The 13,774-nt window shown below is 42.6% G+C and overlaps 1 protein-coding gene across 1 annotated transcript in view; it reads right to left on the bottom strand.

Moving 5' to 3' along the window:
• The window catches only part of AK5 (adenylate kinase 5), a 177,903-nt gene that overhangs the window by 21,273 nt on the left and 142,856 nt on the right, over nucleotides 1-13,774 (bottom strand). The window contains exons 11-12 of the mRNA XM_019528327.1: nucleotides 2,146-2,309; nucleotides 1,014-1,130 (exon numbers count right to left, since the gene is read on the bottom strand). Of these exons, the coding sequence (XP_019383872.1) occupies nucleotides 1,014-1,130; nucleotides 2,146-2,309 (281 nt within the window). The remainder of the gene's footprint in view (nucleotides 1-1,013; nucleotides 1,131-2,145; nucleotides 2,310-13,774) is intronic.

Genomic DNA, 13,774 nt, shown 5'->3' with positions numbered 1-13,774 from the left:
TTGGTGACTAATTTTTATCAGCTACATTTTAAATATCTGGATCTTTACATTTTGCTCTGAAAGCTAACGAGGACTCAGTACTGCATAGCCTTTGAGGGGTGTTGCAGTGCCCATGGACTTAATTCAGGAAATCTGTGGGAATCTGGCTACAGTTTCTACATCCTCTGTTTGTAAACAACCTGAATTGTCTACAGGGAGGATTCACCCAAGGCAAGCATTGAGATGGGCCTATGCTGGCAGATACACAAGCCTGTAAGTGATGTGTATGTTGGTGCTTAGGCCTTAACACACTGATATAAACCAATCAGACGTTTCTGTTCTGCTTTTTCCTTGTATTGGTGAGTGTGAACACATTCAGTCTACGTGTTTATTTTGAGAGAATACTTTCTGCAGGCTCAGAAATAAATAATGAAGTATTTTCAGTGGGTCTGTGAATACACTGAGAAATCAATACCTTTCTTACTCCTTGTAAACTACCACACAAATAACTTGCAAAAACGTCATTTTCATGGATATTTCAACGTGCTGTCTATCATACAACTAAAGCCTATGCCTTGCTCATTCAAAATGGCAGTAACTACTAAGACATCTAACTCAATGTAAAGAATAATTATAATGATGATACATGGATAGACCTACATCAAATAGCACTTAAAATGATGCATGATAGGATGTATAGTGCCAACATGGTTATGGTTGGAAGAGTTAATCTAGAAGTGGCACATCTTTTTAAACATAACAATTCAGATTTAGCCTTATTTAAATGACTGAAGTCTGTTTTCATTCTTTTTGTCCCTGAAGAGACAGGACAGTGGGGAAAATGAGCTAGACTCACTGTGTTTCTTAAATGCCAAAAGCTGAATGACAGAAGCAAGGCTATGCTCTTGGACTCGAGTGCAATGTTGTGTTATAGAGTCACACCTGTTAAAGCTGGGTATCTGATTAATTGCTTTTTGGGTCCAATGAAAGTGATTGTTTATATATGAGTAATAATATAATAAGTAGATATTTACCATTTCTTCAAACTCTTCTGCTTGTTTCACCTCTTGGGGATAGCCATCAATCAGAAATCCTTTTGTCTCTCCTAAACTGGTCATCATAGCTTCCTTCATTAGCTCCAAAATAATATCCTGCGTTGAAGAAAAAAAATTCTTTGTTACCCATACGTATTGTTTTAAACGGTTTTGTTATAACATCTTTAGTCCCATGTTTCTGGGAACCATTGCAAGTCTGCTTCCCAGAGGCAGACCCCTTGAAAGTAAGTTTTTTTCTAGTAGTACCAAATTTACTGTAGGCTCTGAATAGCATTTTCTCAGAAACAGCTGTGTCACATGAATCCAGGGCCAGGCTTGTCATCTGTCCTGGATTTCCATGATCTTCTCTTCCAGGAGGGGGGAGGGGAGGGTCATTTTGCATTTTAATTGAATGCACAAAACTTGTGACTGCATTAATGACAATAGAATTGATCCTATTACAGAAAGTGAGAAACAAACCCAGACCCAATATACCTCTTAATTTCCTTTCTTGATGCATTTTATTAACACGTACATCTTTTAATCTAACTGCACTTGCTGTAGCTCAAACTGTCCTTGGTTCTGGCTTGCAATACAGTTTAATATGGCTATAAATCTACGTAGCTTGCAGGATGTCTGCTGCCTGGGAATTAGGGAGGTGGCTGCTCTGGGAGGCAATTGCTAGTATAACAGCCTTATGCTACATCCCAGTCCCATTGCTCTGCACTCCCACTGTTCTGGATGCCAGCCAGATCCATAAAGACAATTAGAAGCAGTATAAATTAAAATGGCTGCTAGGGCGTTAACTTAAGTTGGGGCTCCTGCACCAGTCCAGAATTCAAAAGTGCCTATCTCACTTCCCCATTGTAAGCTGTGTTTTCTGCAAGGTGTAGCATACAAAACAGTTCATTATAATTGCTCTCTCTCAGGGAATTTATGGGCAAGTTGTAGGTAAAAGAGTATCTTTTCCTGGTAAATACAATGAAGAAGACCACCACAGATCTAGACTAGGGGACACCTCTTTACCAGGCAGGGACCTTACTCCTCCTCAAATGGAAAAGCACCTCAGCTCTGTTCTATTTCCCTTATTTGAGGGGGGCCTCCTGCTTTCTTCTGCAATCACATTACTTACTCCAGGCACCTGCTCCCCACATTCCAGGATGTCTTTGATCAATTTGCTCCTCTCTGATAATGAGGACGATTCTTGTTGGAGAAGATCATGAATGGACAGATGTACAAATCCATACTTTTGTGCTAACTGTTCACACTGGGTTCCTTTTCCCGAGCCCGGGCCACCTACATGAGGAGAAAAACATCTAGGGTTAGGGAACATAGAAATTCCAGAGAGCTGAACAGCTGGATCTTTTTAATTAGAAAAATGGAATGAAAATAGCATGACATCCTGTATGAAATAAATGTTCAAGTTTGTACATGCTAGGCAGCAACCAGATATGCTATAGTACTGCAAGGTATGAGAAGTTGCACTGAATCTGCAGCCCTCTGCTGAATTCATGGGAATCTCACCAATGTGAAATCAGTGCAGGAGAAGGGACCAGCCTTTTTGGTAGCTGACCAGCCAAAATGCCAGTTAGGATAGCAGTACTATATCTGCTCTGCTCTGTTAGGAGATTCAGCTAGCACAGGCACCAAGGCATTCCACGCAGAGCCAGTTTTTCTTTGTAATTTGTCCACACCAGTCTACCTCAGATCAGAGTGAGGAGCAAGAAGCCCATTTCTTGAGTCAAGGTTCAGATAATGAGCGCCGTTCAGCACCAGCATTGGTGCAAGCAGAAGCCCCAGTCTTCAAGTGATATGTTCTCTCTGTCTAGGAAAAACCTCTCCTCCATCTCTGTCTCCAGCCAATCCCAGCTGAAGTAGGAGACTAGCAAAGGTCCTCCATCCTCTGAGGAGCTGAGGACTTTTGAGGAAGAAGTAGCCAATGCTTGTTCACAAGAGGGAGGAAGGAGCAGAAGGAGCAGGAAAACCACAAAACAGACCAACCCCCCCCCCAATATCAACTTTAAATATAACCCTCATGATTTTTGGGGTGTGGCTGATAAAAGTTGAGCTTTTGGGGTTGACAACACTGCAGCAATAGTAATGTCCTTGTGTCTGAATAGGGTGCTCCATATTGCGACTCCAAGATCCTTGTAATTCCACGAGTTGATGAACCCCGGTCTTTCTTTGTTTATTGCTTCAATGTGTGAACATTGACAAGCTACTGAATTAGTCCATTGTCTCCTTTCAGGTCAAAAATATTACTGTTCCAGCTTCTATATTCAGTTTAGGAAAAAGCTACTACACAGAAATTTTTTTCAGTGAAGTGACAGCAGTGTAACAGAGCACAGAAATTGGGCCATAATATAGTTGCAAAAGAGCAATGCTGGTTGTGTCGTACAAATCCATGGCCTTTTAATTCCAGATTTACAATTAACATTATTAGCATACAATAAAAGAATCACAGGCTTCAGCTTGTTCAAAAATATTTTGGCATAGCCTCATTTTCTTCACTCTAAGAGGATATTCCTCCTTCCCTATCTCAGTTGTTACAGTATATGTATTTTTTATAAGTAGGCCTTGAAAGGAAAATATACCCACTTCCTATCTACTACTCCCCTGCAGAGAAACTGTGGGCGCAATAATTACCTGTAGTGGCTATATAGGCCCGTTACATATTACTAGATACAATGTAATTGAAAATCAGTCACTGTAGTTTCTAAACGAATAATGAAGAGTTGTATGATGATATATAACTGCCATCCATTGTTCCATTTGTCACAAGGAATTGATGTGCAGAACTTCTCTTGGATGGAAGTAGAGAGCAAGGTAATGAAAAAAATGACATTTACAGTCACAGAGCTTTTTTTATTTTTTTACAGGTTTCCTTGCAGGAATGATGCCCCACAATTAAATAGCTTTCCCCCAAGCCACTGTCTGAGAAATAGAATTATAAATATAAGGACAGCACTGTAGGAACAAGTATTATGTTTCCTTCCCATTTCTTCGATATCTTTCCAAGTAAGGCTTATTTTCTTTACTGTAGTGCTTTCCCTGTCTCTTAAAACAAGAAAACAAACTGTTTGTGAACCTGGAGCACTCATATATATTTAAAAGGAAATATTCCTCCTTCTGAACTTATCTGGCCAGATTCTCCTCCCTACCTTTTTTTTGTTTGTTTGGGGGGGGCGCAGCACAGCTGGGTAAAGAGTGTGAGCGGAAGCAATAATTCCACTGTGCTTTATTTCCTGCCTCTGAGGACATGGAAGTCCTCTGTGAAGAAGACCTCTGGCTCATCTGGATTTAGTTCTGTCCCCTTAGAGACCCAATCTTAATGATTTTTCCTCCTTCCCTTCCACATGGCAACCAGTCTTTTGTGATGAAGATGATAATGCATTATTTCCTTAGTAACTTTTACTCTTCTGCTTTTTTTTCCTAAGAACATAGCAAGGAAAGGATCTCCTATGCAATCAAGTCCAGTTCCTTGCTATTTCAGACACCCATGTCATATAAAACTTTTAAATAAATTATCAAGTCCCATCTTAAAAACAATTAGGTTTATTGTCCTCTTGCTCTGTTCTAGAATCGCACACCTCTGATGGAAAGAAGCCTTCTTCCCATTTCCAGCCTAAATTTATTTGTGGCCAGTCTACACAATGTTGTGTCACCACAGTCTTTTACCTTAAAAAAGTTTTTATTCTCCCTCTCTGGTGTTTTGTACTTTGCACTAACTGACAACAATCCTATCCACTTTTAGCCTGTAGTTTTCTGGACATAACAAACCAAGTTTATTCAGGTATGATTAAACCTCTTGTATAATGATTTTCCTCGAACGGGGAGACCATGGCTGGATGCAGTATTTTACACGAAGTCTCACTGATGCCTTGTACAGTGGCATCAATCCTTCACTATATTTACTATAAGTACCTTGCCCAAAGCACTCTCATTGTCTTTTTTCATGACTCCACCCTATCAGTGACTTAGTCATCCCATAGGCAACTAGTCCTCAAGTCACTTTCAACTGATAAGTTTGGTTTATACAAGAAATTCCTATTACTGGTTTCTAAGGGCAAGATATTGCATCTTGTAGGATTGAAGAGTTTTCCATTTCTATTGCTCCTAAATGTCATCTAGTTCTTCATGTATAAAATTCTTCTTCTGGCTTGATAATTCCTCTTTTAACACAACCTTTTGTTGTTTGATCATCAGCTAATTCCTGTGTGTTTTGAACTAATCCCCATTTTCTCTAGTTTTACTAATTATTTTCCACCAGACACTGTGTCAAATGCTTTATTTTGGTCTATGCAGGTATGATTTATTGCAAAAAATGTATCTGATCAAAGAAAAGTATCAGTTTATTTTGGCACAATCTACCCTTGTAATTTTTTCCACTTTCTATTTACATGTATCTCTTTAATTATGTTTCCCTTCAAAATTTGTTGTAAAGCCTTGCTACTACTGCAGTCAAACTAATGAGCCTACATTTTCCAGATACATTTTCTAAATGTGGGCAGTATTTCTGTCCAATTATATGGTTCCAATTTGATAGATTTATTAAGATCCTTCCTACTGGATTTGTAATACCATATGCCAGTTCTTTCCAAATTTTAGGGTGGAAATCAAAGAGTTCTCCCAACCTATGACTCTGAGCTTTACCTTTGCTACACTCGTGGAAATTTTTGTTTTTGTAACCTCATTCCCATTAGCTACCCTGCCTTTGCCCACCCCCTATTCAATATCCTACTCCTAAATGAAAGCTGAATCAAAGTAATCACTTCATTTCTTTAATGCCATTGCCATCCTCGCTGCACAGTGATTCCACTTCCCCTGTGGGAGTGGTGCTACCACCTACTACACCAACCACTATATGCCTAGCTTTTAGGTGTGAAACAATTAACACGTACGTGTGCCTTTCAATATAGAATATCTGCCTTTCTCTTTTCTTCCTTTCCCTTCTTTCCCAGCATAGAAGTAACGATTGTTTGGGGGTCTTAAGTCTGTCTAGTGTAAAATTCCACACTGCAAATCCATTAGTTTTGTCATCTTGGCATCTCCTCTGAGACACCTATCTCATTTAGCCCTGAAGATGTTCCCTTTATTTTGTAGCTGAAGCATATTGAACTTGGGGGCAGGGAGAGAGGTCCGATACCTGTATTGCTGCTGCCTATGATAGTGTTCAATTTTAGATGAGTTCAGCCTTCTGAGCTGTCTGTGTAACACTAATATATCCCATGTACATGCAGGGGTGTGCCCTGTCTGCAAGGGGAAGGGATGGGGCGGTCAGGCAAGAGTGCTGTGAGAGGGGTCTGCCACCGGGGAGCAGTTCCTCTTTTCTCTATAGAGCCAGGTTGGGACAAAGCACTTAACTATACACAAATTTATTACTGTTTGCCAAAATCCTTAAAAAAGAAATAGGTATTAATATACAACTAATATAAATATTTACAGACTTATAAAAACACAGATAAATGTGTACAATAACCACAGGCAAATATAGCTACGCAAATAAACGCAGGTGTCCGCAGATAAGTTCAAGCAAGAACCATAAAATAACACAATCAAACCTTAACTTGCTGACATAACCCAGGCTACATTAAGATCTATCTATCTATCTATAAATATAACTATTTACAACATGGGAGGCGCAAGTCTTCCCCCCACCTTCAGGCATCCTCATGGCAGAGACTATTTACTGTTCCCCTAGGGAGGCAAACCTGGCAACCCCCCCAGGGGGAGGAGGGTTCCAGTACCTCCTGTTTCCTAGATGGGTCCACCTGGTTCCTGATCCTGCCAGATTCCCCTTTCAGGGCCTCCCCCCCTGGGGAGGGGGGACCTGTTCCCCAGGTACTCATGGATCCAAGGAGCAGGTGGGGAGATGTTCCTGGAGCTTCAGGTGCCTTGTCGGGGCTGCCCGGGGCCCTGCCTTCTGTTCTCTGTTGGGGCTTGGGCTGCCTTGTGCAGGTCCCAAAACCTGGACTCGGACCGCTGGAAATCCACCACACCCTACTGGTGCCTTCTGGGTGCCTGGCCTCATACTGGTGAGGGGGTTGTAAACCCGAGCAGCGTGCTGCCACTCCCAGGGTTTAGGGATGCCATGAACTGCCATGTGCACTGAGTCCTCAGCCTCATGCTGAGGGTAGCAGACCTGAGCTGCCCCGTGTACCGCTGCATGTGCTGGGGTTCTTGGCCACACACCGAGGGCAGCAGACCCAAGCCACCATATGCAGCATCCAGGGCCTGGTGGCTCTGTGCACCACTATGTGAACTGAGTATCTTGGGACCAGAGCTGCCTCCTGCAGCTCCCAGGGTCAGCCCCCGTATACTGGGCTGTGCACCATGTGGGGCCCAGCAAGCTCTTCCTGCTCCCAGGGCCGAGGCTCTGGCAGTGGCTCCTCCAGCAATGTCTTCAGGAGCCTAGGGCTATCGCTTGCTGGGACACCTCCCCCCAGCTTTTCTCAGCTCTGCTCTTCTTGAGTCCCTTGCTGCGGCTGCCCTGTGTACCAAGCACACTCTTTTATATACCTGCCATGCTGCAGTCCACAATCAGGTTAGGGAGTTCCTCTCCCTCTCCCTTCAGGAAGGGGGCAGTGCCTGCTTTCCCCGGCTTGTTCCTGATTGGTAGATTGGCTCTACCAATTGGAAGTAAGGATTCTCAAGCCCCAGGACGCATTGGAGCTCAGTCAGGTAAGTCTGCCACAGTAGAATAATTCTGTATTGCATATACCTATAACAAGTTAAATGTGTGCGGTGGGAGAGGTTGCAAACATCCTTATTTTCTCTTTCCTTACAGTTATTTTGTTTATGATCAGAGAGCTCACAGTACTAAATGTTTCATAAATCTAGTCGTTAAATTAGGGATTATATCTCTATGATACTTCCATGTTCTGCATGTCAGACATATGTTCAGAAAAAAATCTACATCCCTATATGTAACACGCTGGGGTCCCAGGGTGGCTGTGACACCCCCTGGTGGCTCCACAACCATGCCCTGCTCTGCCCCTAGGATGCCTTCCAGTCTTTCCTGCCACACCTTGATGTTATTTATAATATATAGGGAGGCTGCCCACACGCCTTCGCTAGGCCTCAGTCCTGAGTCCCTGGCTGGCTCTCTGTAGTCAACTGTACCTGGTGGGGCACGCAAAACCTTAAGGGCTAATTGTGTGGCTCCAAATCCTCCCCTTTACCATGCCTCATGCCTTGTGGGTGTTACAGGTATGTCATTTCCTCTGTTGGGCCTTTGATCTCCTCAGCCTCTGCCCCTTTAATCTAGCTAGGCCTTCTAGCCTAGGCCCACTGAATCAGACCTGGCTTTGAGGCACAGCTTCACTTGTCCCTTCCAGACCGGGCCCCAGGCTCCAGTCTGCTGGGCCTTGGCCCCTCTGTGGCTGTGCCCTCTCTGGTGCCACTCTGGACTCAATAAGGGTTCAAGCCCTGAGCCTGCTCTCCTGGTCACTAATAAGGCCTCCTTACCTCCCCTTCCAGCCTCATCCCAAACTGTTGGTAAAACAATAATGTAAATCATAAGCTCCTGGGCTGCAGCATAAACAACACAGCAAGGAGTCCTCTGTCCCTTTAAGAAGGCAAACCTTTCTCCCCTTGTGCTAGTAAATCTCCCAGCATAGTCTCCTTGTGAGTTCCCCAAGCCTCAATGTTTCTACAGGCAGCCAATGGTCAGCCTAGCATCCCTGGGTGGCTGTCCCAGGCAGGAGCTCCTTGCTCTGTGGCAGCCAGGAAGAGCCTCCTCTGCTTGCCCCTGCCTGGGGCTTATGAGCCTGCATCCAGTCAGCAACCCCCCCCGGCAAGTGCTTGCTAATTACTCCATTAGCCTATTGCCCTGGTGAGTGGCAGCTGCTGCCCTGCCTGGTGCCTAGCCTGCAGTGCTTCCCCAGCTAGGCTGCTTTTTTCTTCAAGTAACAGAGAGCCCTGGGCTCACTGTTACACTATACCATAGTCATTTCTATTAGTATATTAAAAGATTGCCATTAAAATGTCTTATGCAAAATGTATGCCTTCACTCTATCCAGTAAGCCTCGTTAAAATTAAACATATTTACTTTTTACAAAGTTCCAACAAGGTTGAAGTTAAAATGCTGAACTACTTTTATACCTACCAGAATAGAGATGAAGGCATAATTGGATAATAGTACTTATATACAGTCATTGCTGAGAAGCAGTAACTTGGATTTGAATCCGTTGCCTTTTCAGTAGCTATATTCAATATAGTAATATATTCTGTAATGAGAAATATTTAATTGGAAAAGGTCCATGGCCACTCTATGTCATTTAAGGATTTTTTAAGCATCACATGAGGTCACAACTCTTATATGGCCCTACTCAAAAAGAGGTCTGGTATGCCCAGAGCAACATCACCTAAAACAGGGCCCAAACTCAGAAACATCTCAATTAAATGAGTGGGCTCAATACGTGGATGCTGGCTACAGTTGAGATGATGGAGGGAAGTATGGCCCAACTTTCCCTATGCCTGAAGTACTCAGGCCAGTGGCTTTCCGTTTCAACACCTTTGAGGGTGTGGCAGCTAAAACAAGCTTGCAGAGCCTGTTGAGTAGAGCAGTTTAGAAATTTTCCTATGGAACATACTTTTGTTGAAAAATGCTATTTTAGAGAAGTGTAATAAGTTCAGTGATGTCATATTTTGGGTGGAGGGCCCACAGAAAGAAGTCATCATAGCCCTCTTTGGCCTTTTCAGAATAATGTTTTAATTCTCTACTTCTGTTTCAATTTTTTTTTAAGTTTAAAAAAAAATTAAGATATAAAATATAAAGCCTAGCCCAGTACAAAACATCCTGATTTGTTAAAATAAACTGTTTTGACTGACCAAATATTTATTTAATTAATTTTGTTATACAAGATTCTCTTGTCCTTTTTTTGTCTCATTTTAGAACATGTAAATATATTCAAGTGACAAAGTTCTCCATGAACAATGACACCAGTTCCCACGCAGCCTTGCACCTGATATATTCACTAGACTCCAGAATTTGGGATATATAATTTCTTCTGTCACTGATGTTCCAGCCTTGTTTGTGTTCATTCATTCATTCTGTTTTTTGCAAACTTGAGTTGCCTACTATACTGACTTGCCCCACTGTATTATCTCTTTCTCACTTCCCCTTCATTTCTTCCATGTCTGTCTGTCTGCTTAGTTTTCAGCTCTCTTACTCTCCTAATCTTTTCCTCAATGGCAAAGGGATTACCTGGATTATTATAAACCTGTCAGCCTGACATTGATCTTAGGCAAAATAATAGAGCAGCTGCTATGAGAGTTTATTAATAAAAAATGAAAACAGGCAATATAATTCATGACAATTAATACCAGTTTATAGAAAAAAGATTTTGTATAATTTGGCATATATTTTGATGAGATTACACATTTGGTTGGAAAAACAAAATATTAGTGTACATGTAATGCATTTAGACTTCTGTAAGGCACAGGAATCGGTACTTCATGGCATTTTTTGGTTAAGAAACTAGAACAATGCAAAATCCCAAGGATTAAGTTATAGCAGGCTAAGGCTACTTTACTCCTGAATGTATACACACTAATGTTTAATCAGCTTTAATTTATGGTATTAACTTCATTTATTAGTTAATTTACCTTGGGTCTCCCTGCAGGTTCTTAGTGTGACTGGCAAAGAGATGGCTAGGTAGAAAGGTATATACTGAAGGTTGCTTTGTTGCTAGAGAGCGGTTATTATCCACGTTATCAAAAATTAAGCAGGAGGCAGGGCAGGGTGGCACCAATGCCTCTCTGAACAAGTTAGTCAATAAAGGTGCCACCTTGCCTTATTGTTATTTCTTTGCTTTTCATGGGATTAACTATACACAACCTTAACTGAAAACTAGACAATGGATTGAGAGCAGTACTGTGGCAAGGACGTTTGACATCTGGGGCAAAACCTGCAGCGGCAGCCCATCCTCACCCTGCACACAGATACGGGGGCACATGCCCCCACCCCATGCTTGCTCAGGAGTACACGCAGTGCTGGGAGCCACCCTCCTGCTGTCCCCGTGCCCACCCAAATGAGCCACTCGTTGCTCTGTCCTGTGCCCTGCCCTGGCTGGGCAGCACCTGTTGACACCCCTTAGCTTCAGCACCTGAGACAGTCGCCCCATTTGCCTTCTCCTTGCTATGGCACTGATTGAGAGTTTTTAATTTGTGCAGTAAAAATGCTGTTGCAAAATACATATTTCATCTTTTTCAATGTCTTTGATTTGAATAATATACCAGTCTATATAGGTATGGTCCTGGGTATGACTGTGTACTGCATCCGACAGGAAGGCCTGGCGGTTATGTGGTAGGGCTATTCGTGGGGTAGGTCCTATAAAACACCACAGTGTTGCAACCTCCCGAGTTAGGTGAGTATAGGGCACCTTTCTCCTGGGTTAGGGAAATGCTAAGGGACATTGCCCTGACAGAAACACACCCTCACTGAGGCATTAAGTAGTCAGCAGCAGTTCTTATCTGTTGCTCTCTAGCAGTAGCTACAACCATTGAGGCATTGAACATCTGGACCCAGTCTGGCCTTTGGATTCTGTCTCAGTGGTCTAAAGGGAGGATGCTAGGTCTTAGGCAGCCTCCACTCCTTCTTAGTCTTGCTTAGCCATACTCATTGAAGGTCTTAGTGTGATGGTTGCAGGACTCCATACAAGCAGATTTATCAGGCACCTGACTAGACCTCTTACACGTACACCATAATCCAAAAGGTTGACCGTTGCCTGCTACATTCTATAGAAGGCGAACATGATTTTTTCCTAATGCTTGACATGTATCAAATAAAGACATTAAACTTTATAAGAAGCAATGCCTTCATATTCAAAACTAAAAATTAAACACCAAGGAATCTTTAGATAGAAATCTCTGCATCTCTGACTGCAGCTTTTTTGTGTTGCTTTTCAGACAGAGCAAACCAGAAGACCTGAAACATCAATTAACAGTCTCCACAATGGCCTATTTGTTATGTCACATTTGAAGGAGCAATATGTGCTCTCACTTTTGTTGTGAAGGCATAACACTCTTTGTTAATTTCTAATATGCTGTCATCTTTTGCTCCACCTACATGTTTTTGGATGAAGGAAGAGTTTAAACCAATGGCAGGATGATTCATTGCAACTGACTCAACAGCTTTCAGATATTATCTTTTTGATTTTAAATATGAGGAACATAAAAAGTTAACCCTAGTAAATTCACACATGTAATGTATGAATGCGTTATGATTTACAACTGGTGTTTGGAATTTGTGGGTGGACTCCGGATTTAAAAAAAATGTCCATCTATACACATCAGCAGTTGATGGGTATGAGACACACCAACAGAAAACTGGCAATTAAAAACAAAAACCCAGGGGTGTGGAAACTGACAACTGAGGATCCAATTCTGCAGTTCTTTCTCACACAGAACAGTAACTGGGCTCAGGAATGTACAATTAGTCTCTTAGTAAGCATGAAATACTCTAGTTTGTTGTGCAAATAATAAAGAAACAACTGACAAGGAACATTTGAGCTACAGCTGATTATTTTATATTCTGTTCAATCTAATTCAATTACAGTAAATATATTTGCTTTATCACAATATTCAAATATAAAACTGTCACGGACAGGAACCCAGTGGGGTGGTTGCATAAAAGAAAAATACTCTTTTGTGGGGACTAGGCATGTCATTCTTCTCCAACCACTCCAAAAATTAAATATTTTTTTACAATCAGACTCTCTCACACAAATGGAAATATTAGCTATGAAGGACCCTGAATTTTCCATTTACTCACTTTTTTTAAATAAGAAGCAGTGGTTTGATTGGTGCAGCCTTGGCTTGGTGGTTGAGAACAATGGGTTTTGATCCCAGTTCCATGTCTAAACTGGGAGAGCTGCAGTAAGGGTGGTCGGGGGAGTATGAACAGCCCCACACCCCAGAAGCACCTCTGCACACCCACCCCAGACCAGGGAGAACTCACCAGGGAGTATGAGAGGATTAGCCATATGAGCCCAGAGTGGGAAGGATAAAAGACACCGAAAGCAGCCTCAAGGGGCTGCACCTGGCCAGGAAGCAGGCTGCCTGGAGTTGCCAGGGATTAAGCAGCCACCAGGAGAGCCCAGAGCAGGGCTCTTCTCTGCTTGCTTGCTTGCTTGATCATTTGCTTTGCTGCACAAGCCTGCAGGCTCTACAAAGCCTCTGAATGATAAGAGGCAGCTAGGGGATGAACCCCTGGAAGAACTACTGGAAGACAGCTAAGTGCTAACTTATTTTTTTAATTTCCTTTCTTTGTTTTGCATGCTAAGAAGCCTGGGGTGGCCTCCGGGTATTATCCACTAGCCTGGCTGCAGCAGAGGCAAGGGCCCTGAACAGTGTGTCCTTGGCCAAAGCCTGCAGCAAAAGTAAAACTGGTCAGCTCAACTAGCTTGACCAAACATACCCTGCTGTGATCTGCTCAGACTCTACCGATAGCAGCCTACAGGGGGATCTCTTCTCGCTGTCGCATAGTATTTTATTTGATGTGGGTCCTTTGGGCAGCAGTGTACAAGGCCTAGCGGGGAGGTGAAGCACAAGTGGATCAAGGAATGAGCAGGCCTAGTAGCACAAAAACCTGACCATACTTCCTTTACTGGAAGGCTGTTATAAGTGGGCAGGGCTTGGCTCTGAAGTTCTTAACAAGCACCAACTCCTTTGATAGCTGATTTGGAAAATTTATCATTACAAACCTGTCCTATGACCAAAACAGCATGGCAGGTAGTTACATTTATTTCATGCTCTTC

This window comes from Gavialis gangeticus, unplaced genomic scaffold (genome assembly GCF_001723915.1).
Source record: "Gavialis gangeticus isolate Ggan-Ray unplaced genomic scaffold, GavGan_comp1, whole genome shotgun sequence".
Lineage (NCBI taxonomy): Eukaryota > Metazoa > Chordata > Crocodylia > Gavialidae > Gavialis > Gavialis gangeticus.
Note: the sequence above shows the minus strand (reverse complement) of the source record. Positions and strands in the feature narration are given on the sequence as shown.